Source organism: Bombus impatiens, unplaced genomic scaffold, assembly GCF_000188095.3.
Source record: "Bombus impatiens unplaced genomic scaffold, BIMP_2.2 scf_0080, whole genome shotgun sequence".
Classification (NCBI taxonomy): Eukaryota; Metazoa; Arthropoda; class Insecta; order Hymenoptera; family Apidae; genus Bombus; species Bombus impatiens.
Window position 1 is genome coordinate 1,215,927 of NT_176499.1, and position 24,638 is coordinate 1,240,564.

A 24,638-nucleotide genomic window follows, 5' to 3' on the forward strand; every position below is an offset into this window, starting at 1 on the left:
ATACTTGTAATAAAATAAAAGAAAAAAACTCAAATTATGTTTTTTGCATGATACATTGATTATTTACATTTTATTTACAAGATAACATATCATATTATAAAATTATTTATGTTTTTAGAATTATGATCGAAATATTTATTTTAAATGTATCATACTTCATAAGCATTTTATTACAAAATCTTATTTTACTTTTATAAAAATAGTTTATAAATATTTTATTTTTTTGAAAAGATACCTTTCTAAATGTTATTTTCGATCGGCCTTCTTATCCTCTTAATTTTTCTACATGCTCCATTTTTATGTCGATTTCGAAAAGCAAAGATTTTGCGAAGTTACTAGCACTAGCTTCCTTATTCAAGAAGTCAGATACTAATTTAGAAGGCGGTTTTCCACCTCCATGTACTAAACATTCCTTTCGATATCGATCGCCTGCCGTTCGATTGAAGGGATCTGCTTGAAAGTATGTTTGCCATATCCAAGAAGCAATTGCTCGAGATACTAAATAGGAGTAATATTTCGCACCATATCCAACTAGATGAGAAAATCTTAATTGCCATGCCTGCAAATAAAATCTTCAATTTATAACATAAATAAATGAAGATTCTTTTATTATAGAAATTAAAAATGGCAAAAAATACGTACTGTATTTTCGACATAAGGAAGTTCATAGTATTTACCCTGTATTTCTTTTAAAATTTCAGTTGATGGCTTTTCTAATGGGGCACTGTGATAAACTTGATCTAACATGCTATAATATATTTGATTTTGTAATTCAGAAGCACAAAATATGTTCTTTGAGGCATATAATTTATCTAATAATGTTATTGGTATTTGTTCCAAAGTTTGGAAGTGTTTAGCAAACGTGGATACAACCTAATAGATATCATAATACATGTCATATGATCAAAAAAATAAAATTCATTTAATAATTATCTAAGTTGCAAGAATATAACTTACTCTTGGATCACTTGCAAAATATTCCATTAAAACACTTGGAACCTCTGCAAAATCTGTGCTGCATCTGGTTCCAGTTACATGTTGGTATTTTGTTCTACCTAACATAGAATGTAATGCATGGCCCATTTCATGGAATAAATTTTCTACAGAAGCAGGAGTAAGTAAACATGGTTTTGACCATGTTGGAACTGGCAATGATAACATTAATACTACTATCGGATTCTGAAATCAAATATTTGAATAGTGATTAAAATTTTGTTAAATTAATATTTTATATTTTATATATTTCTTATTCGTTTAAGCTATACTTGATAAGATCCATCTGGAAGTTGCCTTCCACCTCTAATGGTAAAGTGACAGTCTTGATTAGGTTTCCCTTCTCTTTCAAAGAAATCACAGTATATATAACCCAAAACCTCTCCATTTTCGTCTATTACAGCAATTTTATGTACATTGCTTGCCCAAACTTCACCACATAAAACTGGTACATACTCCAATCGAATGCCATACAATGCTTGTATTAATATGTTAATGCCATCCATGCAAGCACCAAGTGAAAAATATGGAGCAAATTCAGTAATGGACATATTCAACCAAGTCCTTTTTGCTTTTGTTGTGAAATATGCTGTATCCCACGGCATTATTTTCTACATACGAAAAATAAAAATGTTTAAAAACAGAAGATAGTGTAATTTATTTTCATAATTTAATAAATTTATAGGTAAACCTGTTTTACAGGCGATTCAGCGTCTTTCATCTTTTGCATCTCATTAAAATCTTGCATTGCTCTAAGTTTTAGATTATTATTTAAAATATTAAGGAATTCATATATTACTTCAGGTCTTTCTACAGTACTTCCTTTAACAGCTCTATAAATTATTCACTTTTAATACATAATAAATATAGCTAATGTTAACTAGTTTTAATTAATTTCATTTGTATCAACAAATGTTTGAAACTACCGGTGAGCATAGGATGGGAAACCACATAGTTTAGCCAAAATGTGTCTGGAGTTCAAAAGTTCTTGTAGAAGATATTCTTGTTCTTCATCAGGATATAGAAATATACGATATGCTGTTTCTCTAACAAGATTATTAGGAGAATCTACATAAAGTCCTTGAACATGTATTTTATTATCTTTCTGTGTGAAACTGTGAAACATTTAAAAAAATATTCAAATCTCATATGAAAGAAATACGTTGTTATTTTCAAAATTATTTAATTGCAATACTTACTATTGCCTTACATTAAGTGGAACAAAATTAGCATCTACTGCTCTTGGATTACTAGTACCTGCCATAAATTTCTGGCCTACCTATGTTCAAAAAATACAATCATATAAAAAGTTGACAAACATAATGTAATACAATGTAATATTATAATATATACTTGTAACGTATAATAATTCAACTGTACAACTTTTTCTCTTATAGACTCTGGTAAATGAATAGCACATAATTCAAAATCAGACAAGAATAATGTTGCAACATGTTTATCCACTAGAGATGTTTCTTGAGTATCTCCATTGTACACAACATGTTTTAATGCATTATACAATTCACGATGAGTATTTAACCTGACAAATTTTTAAGTAATTTTCATATTATTTAAAGATAGTGTTTAAAAATAATATAAATATTGATTGATTATATAGTTTTTACAAAAAAGTAATTACTTCTCTACAATACCACTAACAAATAGACAAGTATTCTCTGCAGCTGTAACAAACTGCTTTTCTGGATGTGCAACTCTAATGAACTCTGCTAAATCTGCAACTTTACATAATGTATCAGACATATCATCAAAAATTTCCACCATTTTTCGTTTTCTATTTTGACTTATAGATTCTGTTATAAGTGCATCTGTTTGAGATATTGCTTGGTCTTTTAAAATATTAAATCCTTCTGATGTCTTTAACTCAGGTATTCCAAATAGTCCCTATATATACAATAGCAATACAGAAGAATTTTAAAACTTTTAATATATTGTTTAAAATAGCTATAGGTATCATAAGAAATAAAAATTACTCACAGTTTCCTTTTTTAAGAAATCAAAACCATATTTTTCTTTACTAATGGAATTGAATGCTGTTGCTAGAGATGACCATGTATTAACATTTCTGTGTCTTTTATAATTTCTTGAAAATTGTTTTCTTAATACTTGAATCATCTTTCATAATCTACTAAATATCTTATACTGGTAGAAATTATAATGTTCATTCAAAAATAATGAAAGTTGAAACCTTCAAATAACATTCAAATAATCAGTTGGCATGCTGTAATGATAAAACGTGAAATTGGGACGTTTATCCAAAAAATAAAAAGCAGTATGCTAATGTAAAGAAAAATATAAAAATATAAAAAAATAAAAAGAATTATTATTAAAAAATCGTTATAACTTTGTTTCACGAATATACATATATGCCTTAGTTATTATATGTTACATATATGTAATTAGTTTGATAGTTTGACTTGTTTTTATTTGTATGTATTAATAAAATGACAGATATTTTCAAAATTTAGAATAAGATAAGGTTACAATTAAATTCCTATTAAAGAACAATAACATACATGCAAGAGGTTATACGTACGATGATTTTATTATAATTAAGGCTACAATCAGAGCCAGAGCCCTACCACGGTTACGTTATTTATATCATACCGAACTATAGTTATCCGAGTCAGTCTGAAAGTCCGAATACACTCTAGTAACCAGTGTAGCTTATATTCGTTCATCAACGAATCAAACGCGTTAAAATCAATGGTTGTACATTATACTGCTCGCCATTGGTCGTCCAATGTCATCCGTATTTATCCGTATATGTTATTCAAATCAATTTAAATTTTTTGCTCGATTATTTATTAAATTTTTCTTTAGTTCCACCCACATAGAATATAAAAAAATGTTTCTATATTCAATCTAAAATATTCTTGGAATCGATTCGGTTGATTCAACAGATCTTGAAACAAATTATGATATACTCCTCTTTTAAAATAAAGATTTCATTTTTCCCGCTCTAATCTATCACTTTTAATAGGACTGTCCACGAAAAGAATTGTCCATGAGATAGTAAGAATCTACGAATCAATGTCCATTTTATATATATAGTATGTACCACAGAACTGTTCGTCCAAATATCCATCCATTTTGTTGTTCATGTACGGTCGAAGTATGTATATGAACGAGGAGCTAGTCATTCGAATACGCACCAGTGTAACCGTAACCTAATATCAGATAATACATAAATACTTGATCGTTTTAATTTAGTGTTTGTAAAAATCACACAATGTTTCATAAGGTTCGACAAATATCGATAATATATTAAATAATTCTGTTGTAAAATTGAAACGATATATTTTATATCGAATGTGCATATAGAATTATGTGGTTATATTCCCTTTTAAGTTGCATCTATAGTAAAATATACATAAAGTGTGACTACTGAATAAATATCGAGGAATAGATGAAATCTTGTATGATAAAGTTATTGAAATATTAAATTAATTAGCGTCGTTTGAAATTAATTATGAGGCTAATAATTTGTTACTTGGAATAACAAAATCCTTCAATTATATTAATGTATATACACAGATGCACAATTAATTATATGTCGATAATTTATTTTTTACCTAAATTGCAAACTTAAAAAAATATTTAGTTTTATAAAACTATGATCTTTTTAAATTTGTCTGCATATATTAATATATTCTGTCATATATAATGTACAATTCTTCTAAAGAAATTAATATTATATAATTTATTACACTTCACCAAGTTTAAAATTTAGGGAAATGTAAAATTAAAAAGTATTATACATAGATATTTCATCTACGAAAGAATTAAATGCATTCTCGAGTACATATCCTGTATTAAAAAATTTAATATTTTTTCTACCTCATATTCAACTATTTTGCAAACTAACATTACATATTTTTATCTTTCTATACGAAGAAATGGTAGTGTTATTTATTAAGTACTGTCTTAATAATTAACGTGAAAGCGTGTAAGAATGGCATCTTCTGAAATTAATGATCTATTGCGTGGACCTTTAGTAACATGGGTAAGTTTTTTATTTCCTAGAATTTTATGATTTATTTTCTATGATTCATGATATTAGTTTTAAAAGATTTTTGACTATTATTATTAATCCTATTAATGAGAATTAGTTAATGAAATATACTTTTTTATATAACAGTTCGCCAGTTGCTTAGAGGATCCTAACTTATTAAGCAATTACAATGATTTGGTGGATGGTGTATTATTACATAATGTATATTTGCAAATGTAAGTATTTCTATGTATTTAAATTTGTCTTGACTTTTTTTCTTACAAAAATCTATATTTAGTATTCTTACATGTTTTATATCTCATAGAGATCCAGAACCACTGTATAATGCAGTAATACCTTCAAAAGGAAATATAATAACTCGCATGAAAAACTTACAAGTCGTAGTAGATAATATGAAACAATTTTATGAAGAAGAATTAAGTCATTTAATCCTGAAGTTACCAGATATAATAAGTTTAGGCAAGGAGCCGCAATCATTTATTGGTGAAATGAAATTGTTATTATTATTACTCCTTGGTTGTGCTGTACAGTGTCCTAACAAAGAAAAATTTATCACTAATATAAAAGCATTAAATGTTCAGACTCAACTTGCAATAGTAGAATGTATTAAACAGGTATGTTTTCTAGATTTTTATATCATTGTCTACACTAAGTGTGATAACAAAATTTAACAATACTTTACTAGGTCACAGATCATCAAAACATAGTTATTAATGAAGATTCATTGGATAATTTAGATATAAGATATTTATTTGCAAAAATGAGAGTGCTTAGTCAAGAACTAGATTTATATCGTCAGGTAATTTTATTTTATCAATATTATCTTTTAACAAAATGTTTTATTAAGAATGTATAAAATATTACTGATATAACAGAAATGGAGGGATGTTGTTATAAACGGAGGTTTGGGAGCTGAAGAAATAAACAAAGTGCAACAATCTAACCCTGTTGTTAAATCAGAACGTGATGATAATCATCACTATGCAGTTGAATTGGCTGACTGCAAATCGAGAGTTAGAAAACACCGACAAGAATTGTATATATTATCTCTTTTATGTATATATATTTTTAGTTATTTTTATGCTTAATCTATTTTTTTTTTGTGATATATTTGCAGAGAAGAAAAAACAGAAGCATTGTTGGAATGTAAAGAAGAACTCGAGTGCCATAAGATGTTATTAACCAAATTAAGACAAGAGGTAAAGCATCATATTTCCTGTACATATTAATTTTTTTAGTAAGTATTAATAATATATAAATTTTTATTCTTGTTTCAGAACCAAGAATTAATGCATGAAGCACGCACAGCAAAGTCTTATAGAGACGAATTAGATGCGGTAATGGAAAGAGCAGATCGTGCCGATCGATTGGAATTAGAAGTAGTAAGATATAAAGAAAAACTTACAGATATAGAATTTTATAAAACACGCATAGAGGAGCTACGTGAAGATAATAGGTATTTTAGATATATTTCGTTTAGTATATATAAGTATATAGCATATATTGTACATATATTTCGAATATAATTTCATTATATTTTCTTTATATAAAATATCACCCTATCTCATTTATTTTAGAGTTTTGATAGAGACTAGGGAAATGCTAGAGGATCAGTTAAATTCATCGAGAAGGAGGGCAGATAAAGTACTGGAACTCGAGTCTGAAATTCTTAAATTTAAACAATTAGTGAATGACATGGCATTGGAACGTGCGGCTGATAAAGAAAAATATCAAGAGTTAATTGAAGAAAACACTCAATTACATAAATTAACAAAAGCTGCCGCAAATGAAGCTGCCTTAGATAGTTCTATAAGTGATTCTGAAGAACCAGGTAATAAGGAAAATTATTTTTAATATACATTAACACCTTATTTATCGATCGTATATAAATATAATGTAGATTTGTATATTATTTAGCACATACTGATAATAGGCTGTCTGAACAATTGACAAATAATGCACAAACACGGGCTTTGAAACTTGAATTAGAAAATCGTCGATTGGTTAATTTAATAGACTCCTTAAAAGAAAGTTCCTTTCATGAAAATTCATCTCGTGTGTTGGAATTAGAAAAAGAAAAGAAGAAGCTGCAATTGAAGATCGAATCGTTAAATGATAATATTGAAAGATTAACACAACAAAATTCGGATTTAGAATTGGTTTGGAAGCAAGCACTCGAAGAAAACAAAAAATTGCAGAACTCATTACAAAATCAAAGGACGTCATCCGAGAAACAACAACAGGAGTTCCAAGTATATCATAAAAATTCTATGTATGGTATCTTGATATTTTAATATTTAACGTTTTTTTTTTTGTTTATCAATTTTTAGACTCAACATACGAAAATGATAGAACTGGAAAAAAATTGCGACACAGCAGTGAAAGAAAAACAACGAGTTCAGTCTTTATTGGAAAGCGTACAAAGACGAGCAGATGATTTAGAACGTAGTTTAGAGCTTGTCAATCAAAAAGTTGAAGAATTAAAAATTATAGAAAATAACGTAAAAGAAATTAATTCCAAGTGTCTTGATTTTGAATCAAAACTTGTGGCAGTAGAACGAGAAAAGGATATAGCACAGCGCGATGTGCATCGATATCGAGAAACAATAGAAGTATGAATTTTATAAGATATTTTTACTGGAGTGATTAATTGTTCTGTGATTTTTTATTCTTAATCTATAGTTTTTTAAAACTACTACTTTAAATTAAAGTTACGCATGTATAAGCTCAGTTCCCTTATCACTGTTGTCACCGTTTTGTTTTAAAAATTGTCAACATCATTTGTCCGCGGGAGCAACAGGTGTCTTTGTCCACGAGAGTCAATTTGAGTGGCTCTATCTTTGATTATATTATTCTATAATATTTCAGTTTATATTCTAAATTACAATGTTCTAATTTTTCTGTTAAAAGTTATTCTATAATTTTAATTTTTTAAAGTATTGAATTAAATTTTACCTAACGAAATAAATTTCAGGAAAAAGATGTTGCATTAGATAAAGCAACAAATAGTATTGAAGTTCTAGAAAGGAAAGTAATGCAACTTGAACAGGAACTTCATGATTCTGTTACACAAATTTCAAGGTATAAAGTATTTCACATGAAATATATATGCTTATTTAATATAGGAATATCTTTTGCAAAATTATTTATTTTTAGATTACAAGAAATTGAAAGATCTAGTAAGGAGCTTGATTCACGAGCAGCTATTGATAGGGAAACGTTAGAAATTCTGCAATCGAATTTAGTAGCTGAAAAATTGAATACTCAACAATTATATACAGTTCTAGAAAAACTTGGACTCAGTGATAACATGTTGTTGTCATTGCCATTGGATAATATTGTTAAAAAGTAATGAAATTTCAAATTCTTGAACAAAGTTTAATATGAAAGAAGCTACTAAATGTCAATTATTAATTAATAATTACAGAATCGCGCAAATTCCGGAAGTCGTCGATTATATAAGAAAATCAAATAATTCCTGCTGTTGTGAAAAGTCAGTATCTGAAACTACAAATTCCGAGAATAATGCAACTAATAATATTCATAATACACTAGAAGCAACAGTAGAAGCACTCAAGGTATGTTGAAGCCGTACAGATAAAGTATAGGTAATTAAAGTAAAAAGATATTTTTCATAATTTTACAAAACATAATGATATACAATATAATTTTTTACTTTTACTTCTAGAAAGAACAGGAACATTTAAATGTGAAATTGGCTGCTGCACAAGTAGCATCGGAAAATCTCCTGTCTGAAAATGCGAAACTTCAAGTACAGATAACAACATTACAGTCTCAAAATAATTCTTTAGCAGCACAACATACAGCCTTGCAACTTGCAAATTCACAACTTGTTGCTGAAAAAGAAGAAGTAAGTATTTGAAATTAATTTTTTTTAAATATGTTTTTGAATATTGAGAATTACATTTTTTATTCTAGTTGTTGAAAGAACGCGGTGCTCATCAACAAATATACACCCAACTGGTTCATGATCAAGTCACTTTACAATCTTTGCACGAACAATTAAATAACGAATATGAAAATCTTTTTCACGAACACGATGCTCTCAAGTCAAATTTACGAGACGTAAAAAATGAAGTTAGAATGTTACGCGAATCTTATGAAGGATTGAAAGGAAAAAATAAGACATTACAAACTGAAAAGGAATCATTGGTGAATGATGCAAAGAGTTTGAATAACTTGAGAGGAGAACATTCAAAGCTGAAGGTAGTAAACAAATGTTAAAGGCAGGTACTATTATTGTATTGAATTACGAATTTACTTTTTTAATTATTTTAGGATGATTTTAGAAATCTGTATACTGCTACAGAAAAATTGAAAATGGAGTATAGAAATTTACAAGAGGATTATAGGAAAAACAAAATTGAAACGAATCGACTAAGCCTTAAGTTAACAGAAATGCAAGGCGAGCTTAGCAGTAGAGATGAAAGATGTTCTAATTTAGAACTTCAAATTAATAAATTAAATCAACGATGTGAGGTACTAACAAATGTTTATGTTGGGTTATTTAATAATGCATTTAATATATATTTATTGCTATCTTACACATTTCCTTTTAGGTGTTATTGCATATGAATTCCGGCTTAGATAATGATAGACGGTCGTTGATGGATCATATTACTTTGTTGTTTAGCCAATATCATGAACTTTTGACTCATTCTCTTGAAGATAAAGAACATTATCACATGGAAGAAAAAATATATACGTTAGTACTTTAAAATGACAATATTTAAATAATATTCCTATGATAGCTAATATGTTAATGCGATAATTTTTATTACAGAGACAAAGTGAATCATTTATATAGACAAAAAGAAAAATTGGAAGACAAAATAATGGAACATTATAGAAAGTTAGATAGTTGTACTCCAAAAAAGTAAGTCCATTTACTTTTGTATACAATTTTATTTATTATGAAAAATTTAAAATATATATTTTTAATTGTACACTTTCTTAATTTGTAATATACCTTCTTTACATGTGTATTGAAGAAAAGGATTTGGAGCTAACTTCGTTCGAAGAGTTCGAAAAGTTGGATCTGAGTTTCTCAATAAGGTAAGCAAATTGATACAAAAGCATCTAATACAAAAACAAATGAATGTTATAAATTTTATGTTTAAACTCTGCATAAATTAGAATCGGCGATCTTGGGCGGAAGATCTCAAAAACTCAGAAGGAAAACCTTACGAATCAGAATCTGGTGGAAATGACTCTGACGCTAGTACAGAAGATCACCGTTTAGCAGGTAAATATGATCTTATTAGAAACGTATAAGTTAAAAATAAAAGAATATTAATAAAACAATTCTATGAAATCAATTAAAGGATCAACTAGAGCTCTTGGATCAGATACATTGTCTCTTGGTCATCCAGGGACTAGAAGAACAGTGTATTACACTGATGATTCTCCACCACCATCAACTACCGTACCAGTATGAATTTATTAATTTACAGTTCTATGATCTTTTTATCTTTTAATTCTAGTGGAATATTTTTCGGATATCTGAAATAAATATTACAGGAACAGGGAGATGATAGACGGTCTATATTATTGGAACAAACTTCGCGATCGGAGGTGCAAGTAGAACCACGACCGGTTCTGATATACAATAAAGTATCAGCAGTTATAAACGAATCAAACAATCTTAACAATAGTGGAATGAAGGATGTAGGGCAAGAAGAAACAATTATAGAAACTCCTGTAGACAAAGATTCAAAAGTAGGTAATCAAGTGTGGTACGAATATGGTTGTGTATGATCTTACGCTGCTTCCATCTATTTGTGTACTTGCCACGAAAAAAAAATCGTATTTTGTACTTTATCGATTTTTTTACTTTTTAATTCAATGAATGTTTTGCATAAATCCGTATAAATGGTCCAATGTTTTAAAAGACATATAGTACTAATTTACGCATATAAGTGTTCGCGAGTTCCTAGAAAGTTTTGTATGAGGGTAATATAAGTTATCAATTTATTTTGAAATTCGATATTTATTTTAAATATTTGGTAATTTTAATACGTTTTATTATTATTATAACCTTTTATTATTATTATTTAAGGTTAAGGTTATTAGCATAACCTTATGCATTTATATTGACGCGCGTTTATAAAGGGTTGATGAATAACCAATAATGTGCTATATATGTGTATATCAATCTATAAGTAACAAAGCGAGAGTATTCTCTTTTGAAAACAGTGTAACAACTATGTATAGCATTAAGGTGACCTAAATATTCGATAAATATTGTCAATGTACAATTAGTTTTTAACCATCAGTCGTTAACTAATTGTATTAATTTTACTGCCCTTCGCATTTATAAAATACGTAAAATAGTAGAATTATAAATGTTAAAAAATTGCATTGTTTTAACCATACTTAATTACTTCTTTCTCCACAATACTGTACATTCTATATATTTCTTTTAATAAGAAAGAAAACTTTCATCTTCAGAAGTATTTTTTGAATTGGATACAGTTTTATATTGCAAACGTTATTGAATATTATAATCTATATAAAACTTTACAAAACCAGTAAACAAATTAAAAATTTCTGATTGTTACAGAATATATATTTAATCAATATATTTTATAACGATGAAGAAGAGAATTTTTTATGTCTTTTATTCACTAGGTTTTTAATATTGAAGAAATTAATGGGTTAAATGAATGGTGCACCTTGATACAGTCTCACGGTTGAAAGTCTCACGAGTTTCATCGTCGGGGGAACGCGTAACTCAATATTTTTTGTTATTTTCTTCCGAGTTGGGAACAAGAGGTTCTGACTAAAAAAAGCTGACCACCGTCTGTTCAAACCCTTCCTAAATTATTTCTCAGGCTTCAGAAATTTGCATATGACGCATATCCAAGGAATTATGTCGGTGATCGATAAATCAGATGTTAATATTCTTTTTTCAACTCGTATTGTTAGAAAAAAATAGAGCATTAAACATAGAGGAGCATATATATACTGCATAGTAGAATTTATAAATTGAATTTAGAAGGATAAGATATTTACTATATATTTCTTCATTTTATATAACTATTTAACTACTATTAATTATAACTAATTACTTTAACCATTATTTAACAAAAATTTTTCTATTTCATTGTTAAAAATATTCAAGTTTTTATATTACTAATGTGATCATTTAATGTGTAATTGGCGCATAATTCAATAAATAAATCTTTATTAGATAAGAATCCAAACAAACAATATAATCTATCTGCAAGATAAACTTCAACAGACTCCTCAACCCCGTCTTTCCTAACGTACCCTTCGACGAGCTTGTCGACGACGAGGGGCAAAGCAAAAAATTTCGCTCACAGCAGCGGTTGACTGGCAAAACCTCCCTCTCCAGCCTGGTTTTTCCATTTACGAGAATAAAAATCTTTCCCTCTATTTCCACTGGCGCGGTAAAGGTAGGCCAATGGAGTGGGAATAGTATGGCGGGAGGGAGGAACAGAGAGGGCGGTGATAATAGTAGTGGGTGGATGGGTGTAAAAATAAGGCTGGCAGAAGCAAGAGTAGCAGACTAGACTAGTAAAAGAACTATGATGCCAAGCAAAAAATGAAGAATCATCTACCGCCATCGTGAGAAATGGTAATGGTAAGAAAATAAATTGTACACATAATTGATATATTTTGATGCTTTTTCTATTTCTTCATTTTTTGTTCTATTTTTAGTAGTGATAAAGTAGAGCACTTTTAGTTATCTAGGAATATGATATCAAGATCTGATATTAATAAGAAAATTAATTGTAAATATAATTTATTTTCCCAATCTTTAATTTTATCCTTTATCGCTTATTTTTATTTATTAATATCATTTCTTGTGTATATTGTTGTTATATTATTTAACTAATTACAAAATATTAACTTTATTCTATTATATTCTATCATATAAAACGAAAAAGTAATAAAAAGTATGAATCCATTAACTTTTACCTCTACGTGGAACCACTATTCCTTCAGAATTTTCCCCCTTTTTCTCGTCAAATAAATTAGCAAAAATTTAGTCGAATTTTATGGATAATTCGAGGAATTGTAAGAGATAACTTGCAAAAATGTTGACTGTGTGCGGACCAATGGTGAAGTAAAGAGGTCGTACGTTCCTTCTAGGGGCTGCATAGGTCGAGGGGCGGTAAGATAGCTTTTTACAACGCATCTTCTTTCTGTCTCTTTTACCACCACTCGTTTACCAGGACAGTGAAGATAGTAGGGATGGTAGGGAGACATTTTTTGCATCGACATCATAGTCTAAGGAGGGGCATATATGTTCTACATATACAGATAGCATGTAGTTACCTATGTAGAGAAAATGATAAAACTAGCCGATGGGGTGATCGTTGGAAGATTTTTTAAACTATCACGAATATTATTCATTCAACGTCCTGGGAATTTAAGAAAAATCTATGAAAATTCGCGTAAGTAGCAGGTTAATTAGATTATAATAGTAAATATTGAAATAAAAACTGAGTTAATGGACAATAATTCCATGTTTTATTAGCGTTAAGCTTTTGTTGAACAAAATGAGTTCTTTCAACAAATTTTAATTCAGAAGAATACTGTGTATTTATTTTAAAAACACAATACAATACACCGTAGGTATGGATTTATTAAAAGTTGAGAGTATTTGTTGTTTCTAAATTCTAATGCTGATTGTTATAAAACAGAAGTAATTCAACAGTTTAAAATATTATGAAATGTCAAATTTTCAACACTTTACCTGTTGATATATCTTATTAAATTGTTATCTGACAACTTTCTTTATAATTATCTTCAGCAATAGCATTAATTACTTAAACAAGTCAATATAATATTTTAACCTCAAATGAAAGAAATAATATACCTTTCAAACGCGCGGGAACCAATATTCGCGCGTTATTCTTACTTATAATCATTCGCAACTTTAATACTTTTACGAACTCTTAACTCTATTTGTCACATCCGATAGCCTGCAATTTATTGAACGAAACAGAACATTAAATTTAAGTGAAATATAAATCGGACGCTCAAAAAGACAAATGTATTTATTATTTACCTTAATGTGGGAATTGGGAAGCGGAAGAATTTGAGATTTACGTACTCTGGTTAACGCAGTAGTGTCCATCGTTTCTCATTGTCTCAAGATGGTGGGGGAATCGTTGAAGGAAGGGATAACCGCACGTGAATATGGCAGTGGTGGGGGTAATATTGCACGTTGTGTAGTTGAGTAGAGGGGGCATAGCACAGACACGTAGTGGAATCACTCGATGGCCGGCAATGTGCACTGCGTCATCGTTCTAAGTGTCTCGCTGCTGCTTTTCGAAGTGTTAGCACGATCTCCTTTATTTTATTTGTTTCTCTCGGTTAACAATAATACTAATTTAAGAACACATACACACACGTATTCGATAAGTTTACGCAATTGCATTAAAAAAAGACTATCGGTGCTTCTGAAGGAGATGAATATCTAACAAATAACTGTTCCATAGAAAGTTACTGTATTAGACTGATTTGCACGATTGCACTCACACGCGTTCCAAGTGCCACCAATTCCATCGATGCTTATAAGAGTACAACTTATATTCCTTTTTTTCTTTTTTTTACTTTTTAGATATTAAAAATGTTTTTCATATTTAGCTGATAATCTTTCTTTACACTTTTACCGGTATCTTCGTTATCTTAATCGTTCGGTGTCCTCGCTATTTTATTTAATCGTTCTATTACACTTTCACCGGCCTATCAGTCGATAATGTTAAAATATAATCATTTAACTTGCTCGAACAATTCTCACTAACATTGTCTTATGACGTGTTCTTCGTGCTGGAGATGTAATAATAACATAAATGTATACATCTTTTGATACTTTTGAATGCGTCAAACATTGTTGCTCGAGTGCAGTGAGTGAGTATCGTGGGAGGTAACGCCTCGGTGCGATCCTCTTGGGAGGAAAGAACGGAAAGTGGAGTTAATAGTTGAAAATGGAGAATCGTGTGCTTGGACCTACGCCGGAGGAGACGACAGCGGCGGTAACAACAAGCTGCGGTATTGGTACATCTTCTCCAGTGGCATCGGCGCCGACCAACACGGTTACTGGTGTCGGTGGTTCTGGTGCTCTGACTTCGGCCACTTGCACCATACAGAATCCCGTGGTCGTGGTGGCGAGCCCGCCAACTAAGCATCAGCAGCCTGCTGCCGTGCTGTCCACTATCCCTACTGTCCCTACTGTTCCATCCGTTTCCGGTGTCACCGCTGCTGTGCCCAAGATACTCAGCAGAAACATCAACGGCACGCGTAAGTTTCTAGCTATATTAAATTTATGGTTTTTATGTGTTTAAATGTCAAATGTTTCATAGTTTTTCAGAGATTATATGCTTATGTACTTAAATAGATTTATTGGTATGTGCTTAGGTTTTCATGCAAATATTGACAGAGGTTAATGTTCATTCTTAATTGTTTTTCTGTAAGGTTATCTTGTTTTTCTTCTAAAACAGAAAAATGATAGTAAATTTAAATTCTTGTTTGTAACATGTTTGGACAAAATTGATGATTAAGAAAATGATCGCATCGGTTTCAATTAACTTCTGATGCCGTACTTTCTTTGTAATTTATGTAATTATGTTATAATTTTTTAAATTCGAGTACCGAGATACTTCAAAAATACTATTTTATTTATATAAGTACACTGTTAGTCTAATCACTATCGTAAATAGTATTCTTACAGTATTATAGTGTTTAGTATCAATAGCTTGACATGCCTGAATGATTGCTTGATAAATATTAATTATAAGTAGCAAATTTGTAAACATAGTCTTAATATTTCTTTAAATACCAAAACAAAGATTTTCTAAAAATTGACTCTTACTGATTTATTAAAGCAAATTGCATTAACTTATTCAAACAATATGTTATTGTTAAATAAATGGCCGATAAGTCATTGCACCTTTGAATCTTTATAATTCATGTAAATTTGACTTTTTCGTCATCGTTTAATAATAAAAATATTCATTAGTATTCATGCATTTTTATCTATTTCAATTTTTATTTCTTTTCGCCGTTTACTTACATCTTTTAAAAAAAAACTTGCTACTCTTGAAGTAATGAATTTTTCAAAGGCATTAATCAATTAATAATTATTGATAAAAAAGGATAATTGTTTCTTATTTCTCTGATAAAAATATTACACATGTAAGTACTTATATTAGTATCACTCAAGTTATTATAATTAACTTTCCTAATACATACCAAGAGCAAACTTCATCATTCATATTGCAAAATCCCTAAATTATCTCAGAAATTAATTTTGTATAATCTACTGCAACTCACCTCAAAATACGATTATTATTAATTATAATTACGGATATTACAAAAACGAACGTCTATCGCCGTAATAACCCAACAGTATCTCGATTGTTACAATTATTTATCCCTTGCCTAACCTGATATTATATATCTCAATTTCCTCGCTGAAAAAGTTCCATTTTTACGATCTGTGAGATACACGTATACAGAGCGCAAAGATACACAGTTACGCGCATAGTGTATGTGCTTTGTCTACTCTGGGTAGGAAGAGGCATGACTCAGGAAGCGGACAAAAAGCGTCGCGCCGTGCAAAAAGACGCTTTTTCTTCCGCCATTGGTGAGCAACTATTGCGAGAACGGTTTTTGTCAGTTTCTTACAAGACGAAACAGCCAACGGAGGAGGATATAACAGTATAGAAGGCGATCGCGAGCGCTGAGTTGACCATTGCAGACTAAATGGTAAAAAAGCGCTGGTTTCGCGGTTTTGCCTGACGTTTCTCCGAAAGTTGAAATTGCGAGAGAGGATATCTCTCGAAGACGGCAGTTGGTCCACTGGCTGCAAATGGCTGCTCCTTCTTTTTCCACTCCCTTTCTCTTCCTCTTTTTCTTACCTTCCTCTGCCTTTTTCTCAATTTCTGCTTCTTTTGCTCCATTTTTTCCCTCCCTTATCTTGCCTCGTGTCGAAACATCGAAGAGAATTATTATACGAATCGAATCGGCCTTACGCATTAGAAATTGCTTAGTAATTCCTAAATATGAAATTAGAGGAGAAAGAATTGGTCTTTATTTGCTTCTGCGATGCTTGTGTTTTGAAGAACTTCTAGTATTTCAGTTAATGGAAAGATATGATTGTTTGCATAAGGAAGTTTTAATTTTCATCTTTGAGAAATCTTCGAACTCTTCGGATTGTTATTCGATATATATATAATAATGTGTGTAATATTCTACTAAACATTTGTATTCCCTCGTAATTACTATCTGATATTTCAAAAAGAATAATGCAAGAACAATTGCAAAGAGTAAGGTATAATGTAAATGTAATATTTTTTAATTATTTATGTGTCTGTAATTCTAGAACACTTGTTATTCTCATAAAGAGTAAAAAATCAAAATTACCTAAAGCAATGATCAAAAGGCATAAAGATTTTTGGACAAGAAAAGAACGTTTAACTTTTTTATTATACTATACTATAATATGTAGTTAGGTTTTTGTTACAATAGTAAATGTAATAGTAATAGTGATAGTAATAGTATGAATTTTTTATTGTTTAAATATTTTAATGAGACAATAATTTTTATAAATTTTAACTATTTTATTAATTAATTTTGTTAATTTTTGCTATTGATGTACAACACGTCCACATTTATTTTGATAATAAAGCACTATTGGAGGAAAGAAATCCGCATAATAGTAATAGAGCATTTAAACAGTAAATCTTCGCATACTGGAGGTCCCACAGTACATACATACTTACCTTTTTTCGTCATACGAACGACTTATAATTCTCGAGAAATAGAAAGGCTAAGTCTGTCTTTTGTTTTTAGATTTAACCTAAGTTGTTCTTTATTTCTATATTTTTTACTATTTAGTTTTCTGTCCTATCGAAGTAATGGGAGGAACGCGACGCTACGTTTTCGTGTTTTAATTTCAAACAAACTGAATGACCGTTTGCTTAGAATTAGCATGCCTGTCGCGGCCTATTCGAAACACCGGGATAATTTGGCGCGCTATAAATTTGAGGCCGAAACTCGTGTAAAAACAGCCACTTGCTCACTGCTCTGTCGCTATGCAACTTAACAAAAAATCTTCAACTTTTTACGGCAAGTTTGCCGGATTCCCGCGCTTACTTAGAACTTATCGAGCCAAGAATTTTTTTCAAATTAAACGTCTTTACGATAGCAGCCATAGCTCGCATTCCCAAACCTGCCCGGTTTCTTATTTTACGATTATCTCCTTTCTTTGTATCATAAACAAAACATATTTAATTTTATCCCTTTGATACCATGTCGTGCATATATGGTGTCCTTCAATTAACAATTGCGAAAATAAAATTTGATAATTTCTGATATCGTCGTAAAAGAAAACTTTGATATTTTAATTGCACCTAATTGTTCCTTATTCAAGCAAGCAGATACAAATATTAATCGACGATTGAAAAATTAAGATCGATTAAGTAATTTTATTTTTGAGATAATAATATTATTTTTGTATAATTCCCAGTGTTGTAAAAGATGATTATTATTTTTAATTAATATTCGTAATCAAAGATGAAAAGATATACATACTTGCATTTATTACCTTCATTTCTTATTAAAATATTAAATTTTAAATTTGTGTTAGAAAATTGAAAGATTAAAACTCGCCATAAATAAGAATCATTAAAATGACACTTTCAATTCTACCTTCTAATTTTTTATTACCTTTCTTATTTAAATTTTCAGCAACACAATTTTCATTTTCAAAGGATTATACAGAAAAAAGGGTTATGTTCTTTTATATCACCGTATCTTCACAAATCGCTCTAGTTCTCGTTCCGGTTTGTCGAATTAACCCGCATTCGAGTGCATCCACCCACGGATCGCACAATTTCTTGATCGTATTCAGATTACATTCAGGCATCTCTTTAACGTCGGGAACAGAGGTATGCACAGAAAACTCGTTCAGAAGACGTGCAGAGTACACAAACGGAATGAAAGAGCTCGTTAGAATAAGCAGCTGCGTATACGTTGCTAATATTTATATTGATCCGACATTTAAAATGCTAGAAACGAATTCCTATTATACCGAGTATGATATAAAATATATGAAACCTTTTTTCTTTAACGATACATTAATCATTTTCCATATTGTAATTCACTATCTCTATAATACAGTCATTGACATATTTAGTTGAACACCTGATAAAATTAGTATCATATCTAGTTATATAGCGTACAAAAATTTCCGTTCTTAAGTTGAACTTAATTCTTAAATGTTAATATGGGCTTTTGAAATACTTAAGATGTTTTACAGATGGTATTCAAGTGCGACACGCTCGGTAATTTTGAATTAGACTGAGCCCCATTTTTGCCTAGAAAGATTCACATTTACGTTTTACATTCGATTATACCTCAAAGCCTTGCTAGAAAGTTATTTTCATTTCACCATAGCAGTCAAGGATTAAGAAATATTCCTTTCTATCCAAAGACAATCAATCGCTTAGAAAACGGTTTGTCTATCGAAACTCGTAAGCCATTCGGTCCTTCATAAGAACGAAGTACATATTCAGAATATTCCCACAAGGAAGGAATCCATCCGACCTTTATCTCGTTCGCGAATAAATTAACAGGCAAGAAATTCTTCAGTCTACCACCGTGAGGGGTACGCTTAAATCCCTCTTATTTTCTCTCGTACTCCTATCCCCATACTCTTTCGTTTTTTTATCCCTTCTTGTTCTAAAAGATTTAATCCCAAAAAGTGATGCGCGGTCGCGTCCTTGCCTTACCTGTCGATCTAACACTCCCATGAAGAACCTAACTAGAATAAAATATATACAAATATACGTTGATCCTCCCGAGTGATACAACCGGACTCACTGGTCCAGCCCTCCGCCTCAAACATATGCATATCGTCACCCTTTCCATCAGTCCGACGGCATAAAAAAAAACTCGGAAGAAGCCTGACCCAGAAGAACGAGGCAGAAAACGAACGAAAAAAAACAAATAGCTCGGAAAGAATTCTTTGTCTCTTCCTCCTCTCTTCTATTGGAACCGTGTGCTCCCTCTTTCTTCCCCGTGGGTTCCTCGACGTTATATCTGATCTCTTCTTTTCTCAGGCTGTTTTTGCTTCCACCACTTTTCCCTCCACCCTCAGCCCCGTTGGTATCCCCCTCCAACCCTATGATAGAGAAGTTTTTCTGCTGAGTTTTTATCAGTCTTCAACCTTGCGATCCAAGGGAGAAGAAGAGCGGCTGGGTAGCGGGAAACGTACATATATGTATACGAACGCGTACACTTGGTTCGTTTGCTCGTCTTTCTTTTTGTTGGACGACGTGTTACGTTGCGGCTGGAATGTTGTTGAAGTTGGATGAACACGGGAAAACCGTAAAGTTGCTTTTTTTCTACTTTTTTGGTTGGTTCTTTTTTAGCGAAAGAAGTAACATTGTTATTGCTGTTATTATTACATTTTTTCGTATGTGTACGACTTTATGATTGTTAGAACAAATTATTTGACTATTTGAGTTAATTTACTTTACAGAAATACGATATAATATGTTTTACCACTTATTTTAGATCAGAAGATTATGATGGTCGTTTCGCCATTTGCAGTAATTCTTTTACTTGATCTAGTCTGAGATAATATAAACATAATTTTAATTCAAACATTTGATATGATTTCAATTCAGCATACTCAAAGATAACGCAACTTAATTTTTCATTACACGCACAATTTTTCATTACAATACAATCTCTATGATATCCTAATTTTTTATCGATAACATTACATTGTCTAGCGAAAAAGTAATGTAAATGTGAGGTAAAAGAAAGACCAGAAGTTGAAATGTTGCGTGCGAAGGTTATATGCATGTGACCAGAAAGTGGCGAACGCTCTCATTTAAAAAAAAATTAGCCCTTGATGTTTTGCTTATAACCCTTTGCTTCGTCTTCACTGGGCCTAAGAAAAAACTTACTAAAAAATTCTATATTCACAGGATGCCCGTGGGAACGTTTCTCCCAAGGTTTACGAGATTTAGATATTTTTTATATTACCTTTGAATAAATAGAAAGCGAATGTTCTAATTAAATTGACGTTATTTTTTAATATTTACATTCTTTTATATTTGTATTAAAGATTAATTTCATTGTTTCATTTATCTGCAGATTGGTCTTTTAATGTTATATTGATATTATAATATTAGAAAATATTAACAATATTCATTGATTTAAAATATTTAATTATTACCCAAAAAATTCAGTTAGTCCAAATTAAATATTTTATTTATTTTCATAAAAATTTTCACAGACAATATCACAAGTATTAATGAGACATGAAACAGATAATCTTTTGTCATTAATCAAACCCAATTATTTTTTATCCATTTCTACAAATATTGCATTTCCATAATTACAACTATTTCTAAACAGATTTCCATTTGATTCTTTCAAGTATATCTTTCCCATCCTCTAAAAACGCTTGCTAAACAACTCATTTATTCTCCTATTATTTTATTCACGGAAAAACATTCATACTTCTTTACTTATCAAGTTAAATAAATAGTTATGAATAATTATACTTTTATCGATTATAATATAATAAGTTTGTCGATCTGTTTAAAAAAGATTCCTGTCAATCTTTTTAAAATGAATTGCTTTGAATATTCTGAATATTTTGTCTATCCACGTGCAATAATTAGAACAAATTAGGTATAGATGCTGTTTATTATGTATTACTAAAACGTTCGGTCAGTTGCATTCACAATGTCGATTCAGTTAGTTGGGTTGCATTCAGGTAGAAAGATATGGTGCAAAAACGATTATCATGCAAGTATATCGCTAAACTCATCGCTATTTGCGAAGGAATCCAGATTTATCCTGTTTATTCGGTGGAAGCCTGTCGCGCGACTTTTTATCCAATCTGTTTTCGCTACGTGGACGCCGATCTTTTTGGTCGACCTCCGAACTCTTTCATTTTGTTCACCGTGAGTTTCTGCATTTTATTTCTTGGTCGGGATTGTCTATTTTTGCGCCATACTACGCGGCCGCGTCATCGTTTCTCCGAACAGAAACTTAGATTAAGTATCTTCTTTTCCGTTCCGGTTACTTTCTGCCAAGTCAAAGAAATGCATCAAACCAGAATTTTTCGAATCGTCAGATACAATTGTTATTTTATTCATTTCACTATCAAGCGTCTGTTAAAAAACATTTAATATTTGCACGCATATGTACTTCTAGTATTCTTTTTAATTTTTCAATAGTGCTTATGAGAATAAATTAAGAATATTGTGAATGTAAATGTATAGATTAAAAAACAAATCGTATATTTATTAAACCAATATATTTATCGAATTTAGATAATTTACATAATATATTGAGTGTCTTTTAAGTATCGGGTACATTTACGAGCAATAAAGTTGTTCGACTGGATGAATCTTTAATTACCTATGTTGCAAGAAAAGAAAATAAATTTCGTGTTTATCGTATAAATTTTTTTGTGATAATTAGCTATCAATATATATGTTCTTAATAGCTGAGTGCAATTACTTTTATTAATATCAAAATCTTTCCTGCAATACATGATGTTGAAACAAAGTCCTTTAAAAACATATTCTACTAATTTACATTAATCATTTAACTTTTTGCATATTTCATTTTGAGTTTCTTTACTTTTTTCAACACATACGATGCGAGCATACGTCACAGCTGTTTTTATAATTCGCTTTTTTCATATTTCGTTTCATTCCTTTTTACATTATTCAAACCTTGGTGAATGTTTATTTTTGGTTTTGATATACTTTTCCTGAAATATTAACTTCTTCCAAATTCTATAGTGTACTAATATTATTAGATTATGAATAATAAACTTTGATATTACAATAATTTTACTAACATTTAATAAAGTAATTCTGCAAATGATTCTGCAATATAATACAAAAACTTTATATTAAGTTATATTAGTTAATTAATAGTTAAAACTACATAGCAGTTAACTTTATTATCAAATATATCTAGTTTTATAGTATTACTGAATACATCGAATATATTTACTTTAATATAATATATTTTTATAATAATTGTATAAAAGTATACAAATCAATTTAAATACTTTGAACGCACCGTGGAAAGGTTAATAATGTCAATGAAACACGTTAAATAGCATATCGTACTCGACAGCTTAACCGTTCCCAACAACGACGAGGAGATTTCATCCCGCTTCGTGCCGCCACCAAATAAAGATTACGTGTCGTGATGTTTTGCAATTTTAACGGACTGCCAGTTTTTTCTCGATGGCGCGGCATGCGGGCACAAAATCAGTCGACCATACTTTAAAATGCACCTAAGGGAGGGAGAGAAGTTTTAAACAGTAGGGGATGGAAAAGCGACGGAGGTTGGCCATTGCAAGAAGGATGGAATTCAGGCCCCACCCTGCGAGCTTAAAAACGATGCTCAACCAATCAACTCAATTCGACCGAGGTATTGCTGCCCCCGAAAATACCGATTTACAATATGTTTTCTAATCCTGCCTCCTTCGACACACATGGTGCTCTACCCCTCATTTTTAAATGTCGCAGGGACCTTTCAATGCCTATGGTCGAAACTTCTGCTAATGAATGGGTTGAACGAATTATATACGATAGAGTGCTGATTATATATGTTCAAGTTGGTGGATAAATCATTGTTAGTTATTACTGCAACCAATAATCATAAAAATTTCGCTAAATTATTGGACAAGAGAGAAATATTTTTATAACTAATGTATCAGCCCAATCAACGGTCACAAGAACTTTTCCAATTAAAAACTAAGACAACGTCAAAAATAAAAAATCCATACGTAATTTAACAACCAAACACAACACTTAAGCCGAAGAAATCGTTCGTTTCCCTCGTTAAAAGATCTTCTATATTCTATATGTCCTTTTCCCTGGCATCATCTCCCTCTCTCTGGTTGCCTGATCGTTGACCAGCAAATTAGTTTTTTCCTTCCTGCTCGTCGAAGGGGAGTTAACCATTGGTCGGCTGTAGGAGAGGGTAGGTAAAAAGTGGGGATAAGTAAAATAGTATCCTAGAAGAGAAGCTCGATGCCTGGTGCTCGTATGTATCGGGGGGAGGAGCTGAGAAGGGCAACTGTAGGGAACGAAAACGGTAAGGTAAAACTGGCAGATATAGCCCCAACGAAGATGAAGAAGAAGGAAGAATGAAGAAAGGGTGGTGCACGAAGACTAGCAGATTAGAAAGATAAAAAGAGGGGCTGTTCGGTGAGATAGAGATAGCCAAGAGGGATAACCAAGAAACCAAGGGGAGAGACTATGGAGAAGAAGAACGAGAAGAAGAAGAACAGAGACAGGAGGAAAAGCTTTAGCACGAACTAGATAAAGTGAGAAGGGAAGAATGAGAAAGGGACAGAAAGGTAAGGTAGGGGGATCGAAACGGCGACTCAGTCCATCTGTCCGGTGTTTTGTCCAAGCGGCGGCAGAGGCACTAGACAAAAACCCACCTAACCCTTCCTTGATTACAATGCCAGTAAAAAGCGAAATACTAACCGCTGCTGCTACTGCTGCTGCTGCTGCTGCCGCCGCGCCGCGCTGCCGCCGCCGCCACTGCTTCTTCCACT

The 24,638-nt window shown here is 31.0% G+C and overlaps 3 protein-coding genes across 16 annotated transcripts in view; 2 read left to right on the forward strand and 1 right to left on the reverse strand.

Annotated features, from left to right (window-relative positions):
• Window positions 1-218: 218 nt before the first annotated feature.
• Window positions 219-3,712, reverse strand: LOC100740934 (mitochondrial intermediate peptidase). 2 transcript variants are annotated; one of them, XM_012394295.3, is made up of 11 exons: window positions 3,548-3,712; window positions 2,989-3,232; window positions 2,633-2,895; window positions 2,347-2,533; window positions 2,193-2,272; window positions 1,920-2,108; window positions 1,685-1,826; window positions 1,266-1,604; window positions 958-1,179; window positions 643-873; window positions 219-559 (listed from the first exon to the last, which is right to left on the reverse strand). In XM_012394295.3, exons 2-11 carry the CDS (start codon window positions 3,124-3,126, stop codon window positions 266-268), a joined length of 2,085 nt encoding a protein of 694 aa, XP_012249718.1. In that variant the 5' UTR covers window positions 3,127-3,232; window positions 3,548-3,712; the 3' UTR covers window positions 219-265. The 2 variants fall into 2 exon arrangements, with proteins under 2 accessions (XP_012249718.1, XP_003485811.1); XM_003485763.4 differs by having other exon boundaries at window positions 3,528-3,678.
• Window positions 3,713-4,080: 368 nt separating this feature from the next.
• Window positions 4,081-12,246, forward strand: LOC100747915 (protein Daple). Of its 2 annotated transcripts, XM_003485820.4 has the most exons (24): window positions 4,083-4,255; window positions 4,909-5,017; window positions 5,153-5,241; window positions 5,331-5,640; window positions 5,712-5,825; window positions 5,902-6,062; window positions 6,144-6,225; window positions 6,304-6,482; window positions 6,604-6,857; window positions 6,944-7,278; window positions 7,357-7,638; window positions 8,001-8,107; window positions 8,183-8,374; window positions 8,454-8,604; window positions 8,715-8,897; window positions 8,966-9,253; window positions 9,326-9,526; window positions 9,607-9,752; window positions 9,831-9,923; window positions 10,039-10,102; window positions 10,184-10,292; window positions 10,372-10,478; window positions 10,568-11,065; window positions 11,106-12,246. In XM_003485820.4, exons 2-23 carry the CDS (start codon window positions 4,967-4,969, stop codon window positions 10,802-10,804), a joined length of 3,735 nt encoding a protein of 1,244 aa, XP_003485868.1. In that variant the 5' UTR covers window positions 4,083-4,255; window positions 4,909-4,966; the 3' UTR covers window positions 10,805-11,065; window positions 11,106-12,246. The 2 variants fall into 2 exon arrangements, with proteins under 2 accessions (XP_024228362.1, XP_003485868.1); XM_024372594.2 differs by lacking the exons at window positions 10,184-10,292; window positions 10,372-10,478; window positions 10,568-11,065; window positions 11,106-12,246 and having other exon boundaries at window positions 4,081-4,255; window positions 9,831-9,927; window positions 10,039-10,098.
• Window positions 12,247-14,290: 2,044 nt separating this feature from the next.
• LOC100741055 (NGFI-A-binding protein homolog) overlaps window positions 14,291-24,638 on the forward strand; it is a 23,336-nt gene continuing 12,988 nt past the window's right edge. For 3 of the 12 annotated variants that reach the window (XM_024372513.2, XM_033324841.1, XM_033324840.1), the window contains exon 1: window positions 14,291-15,322. In XM_024372513.2, the coding sequence (XP_024228281.1) occupies window positions 15,010-15,322 (313 nt within the window). In that variant the 5' untranslated portion in view covers window positions 14,291-15,009. The remainder of the gene's footprint in view (window positions 15,323-24,638) is intronic. The other 9 variants (XM_024372511.2, XM_024372512.2, XM_033324839.1 and 6 more) reach the window with 5 other exon arrangements.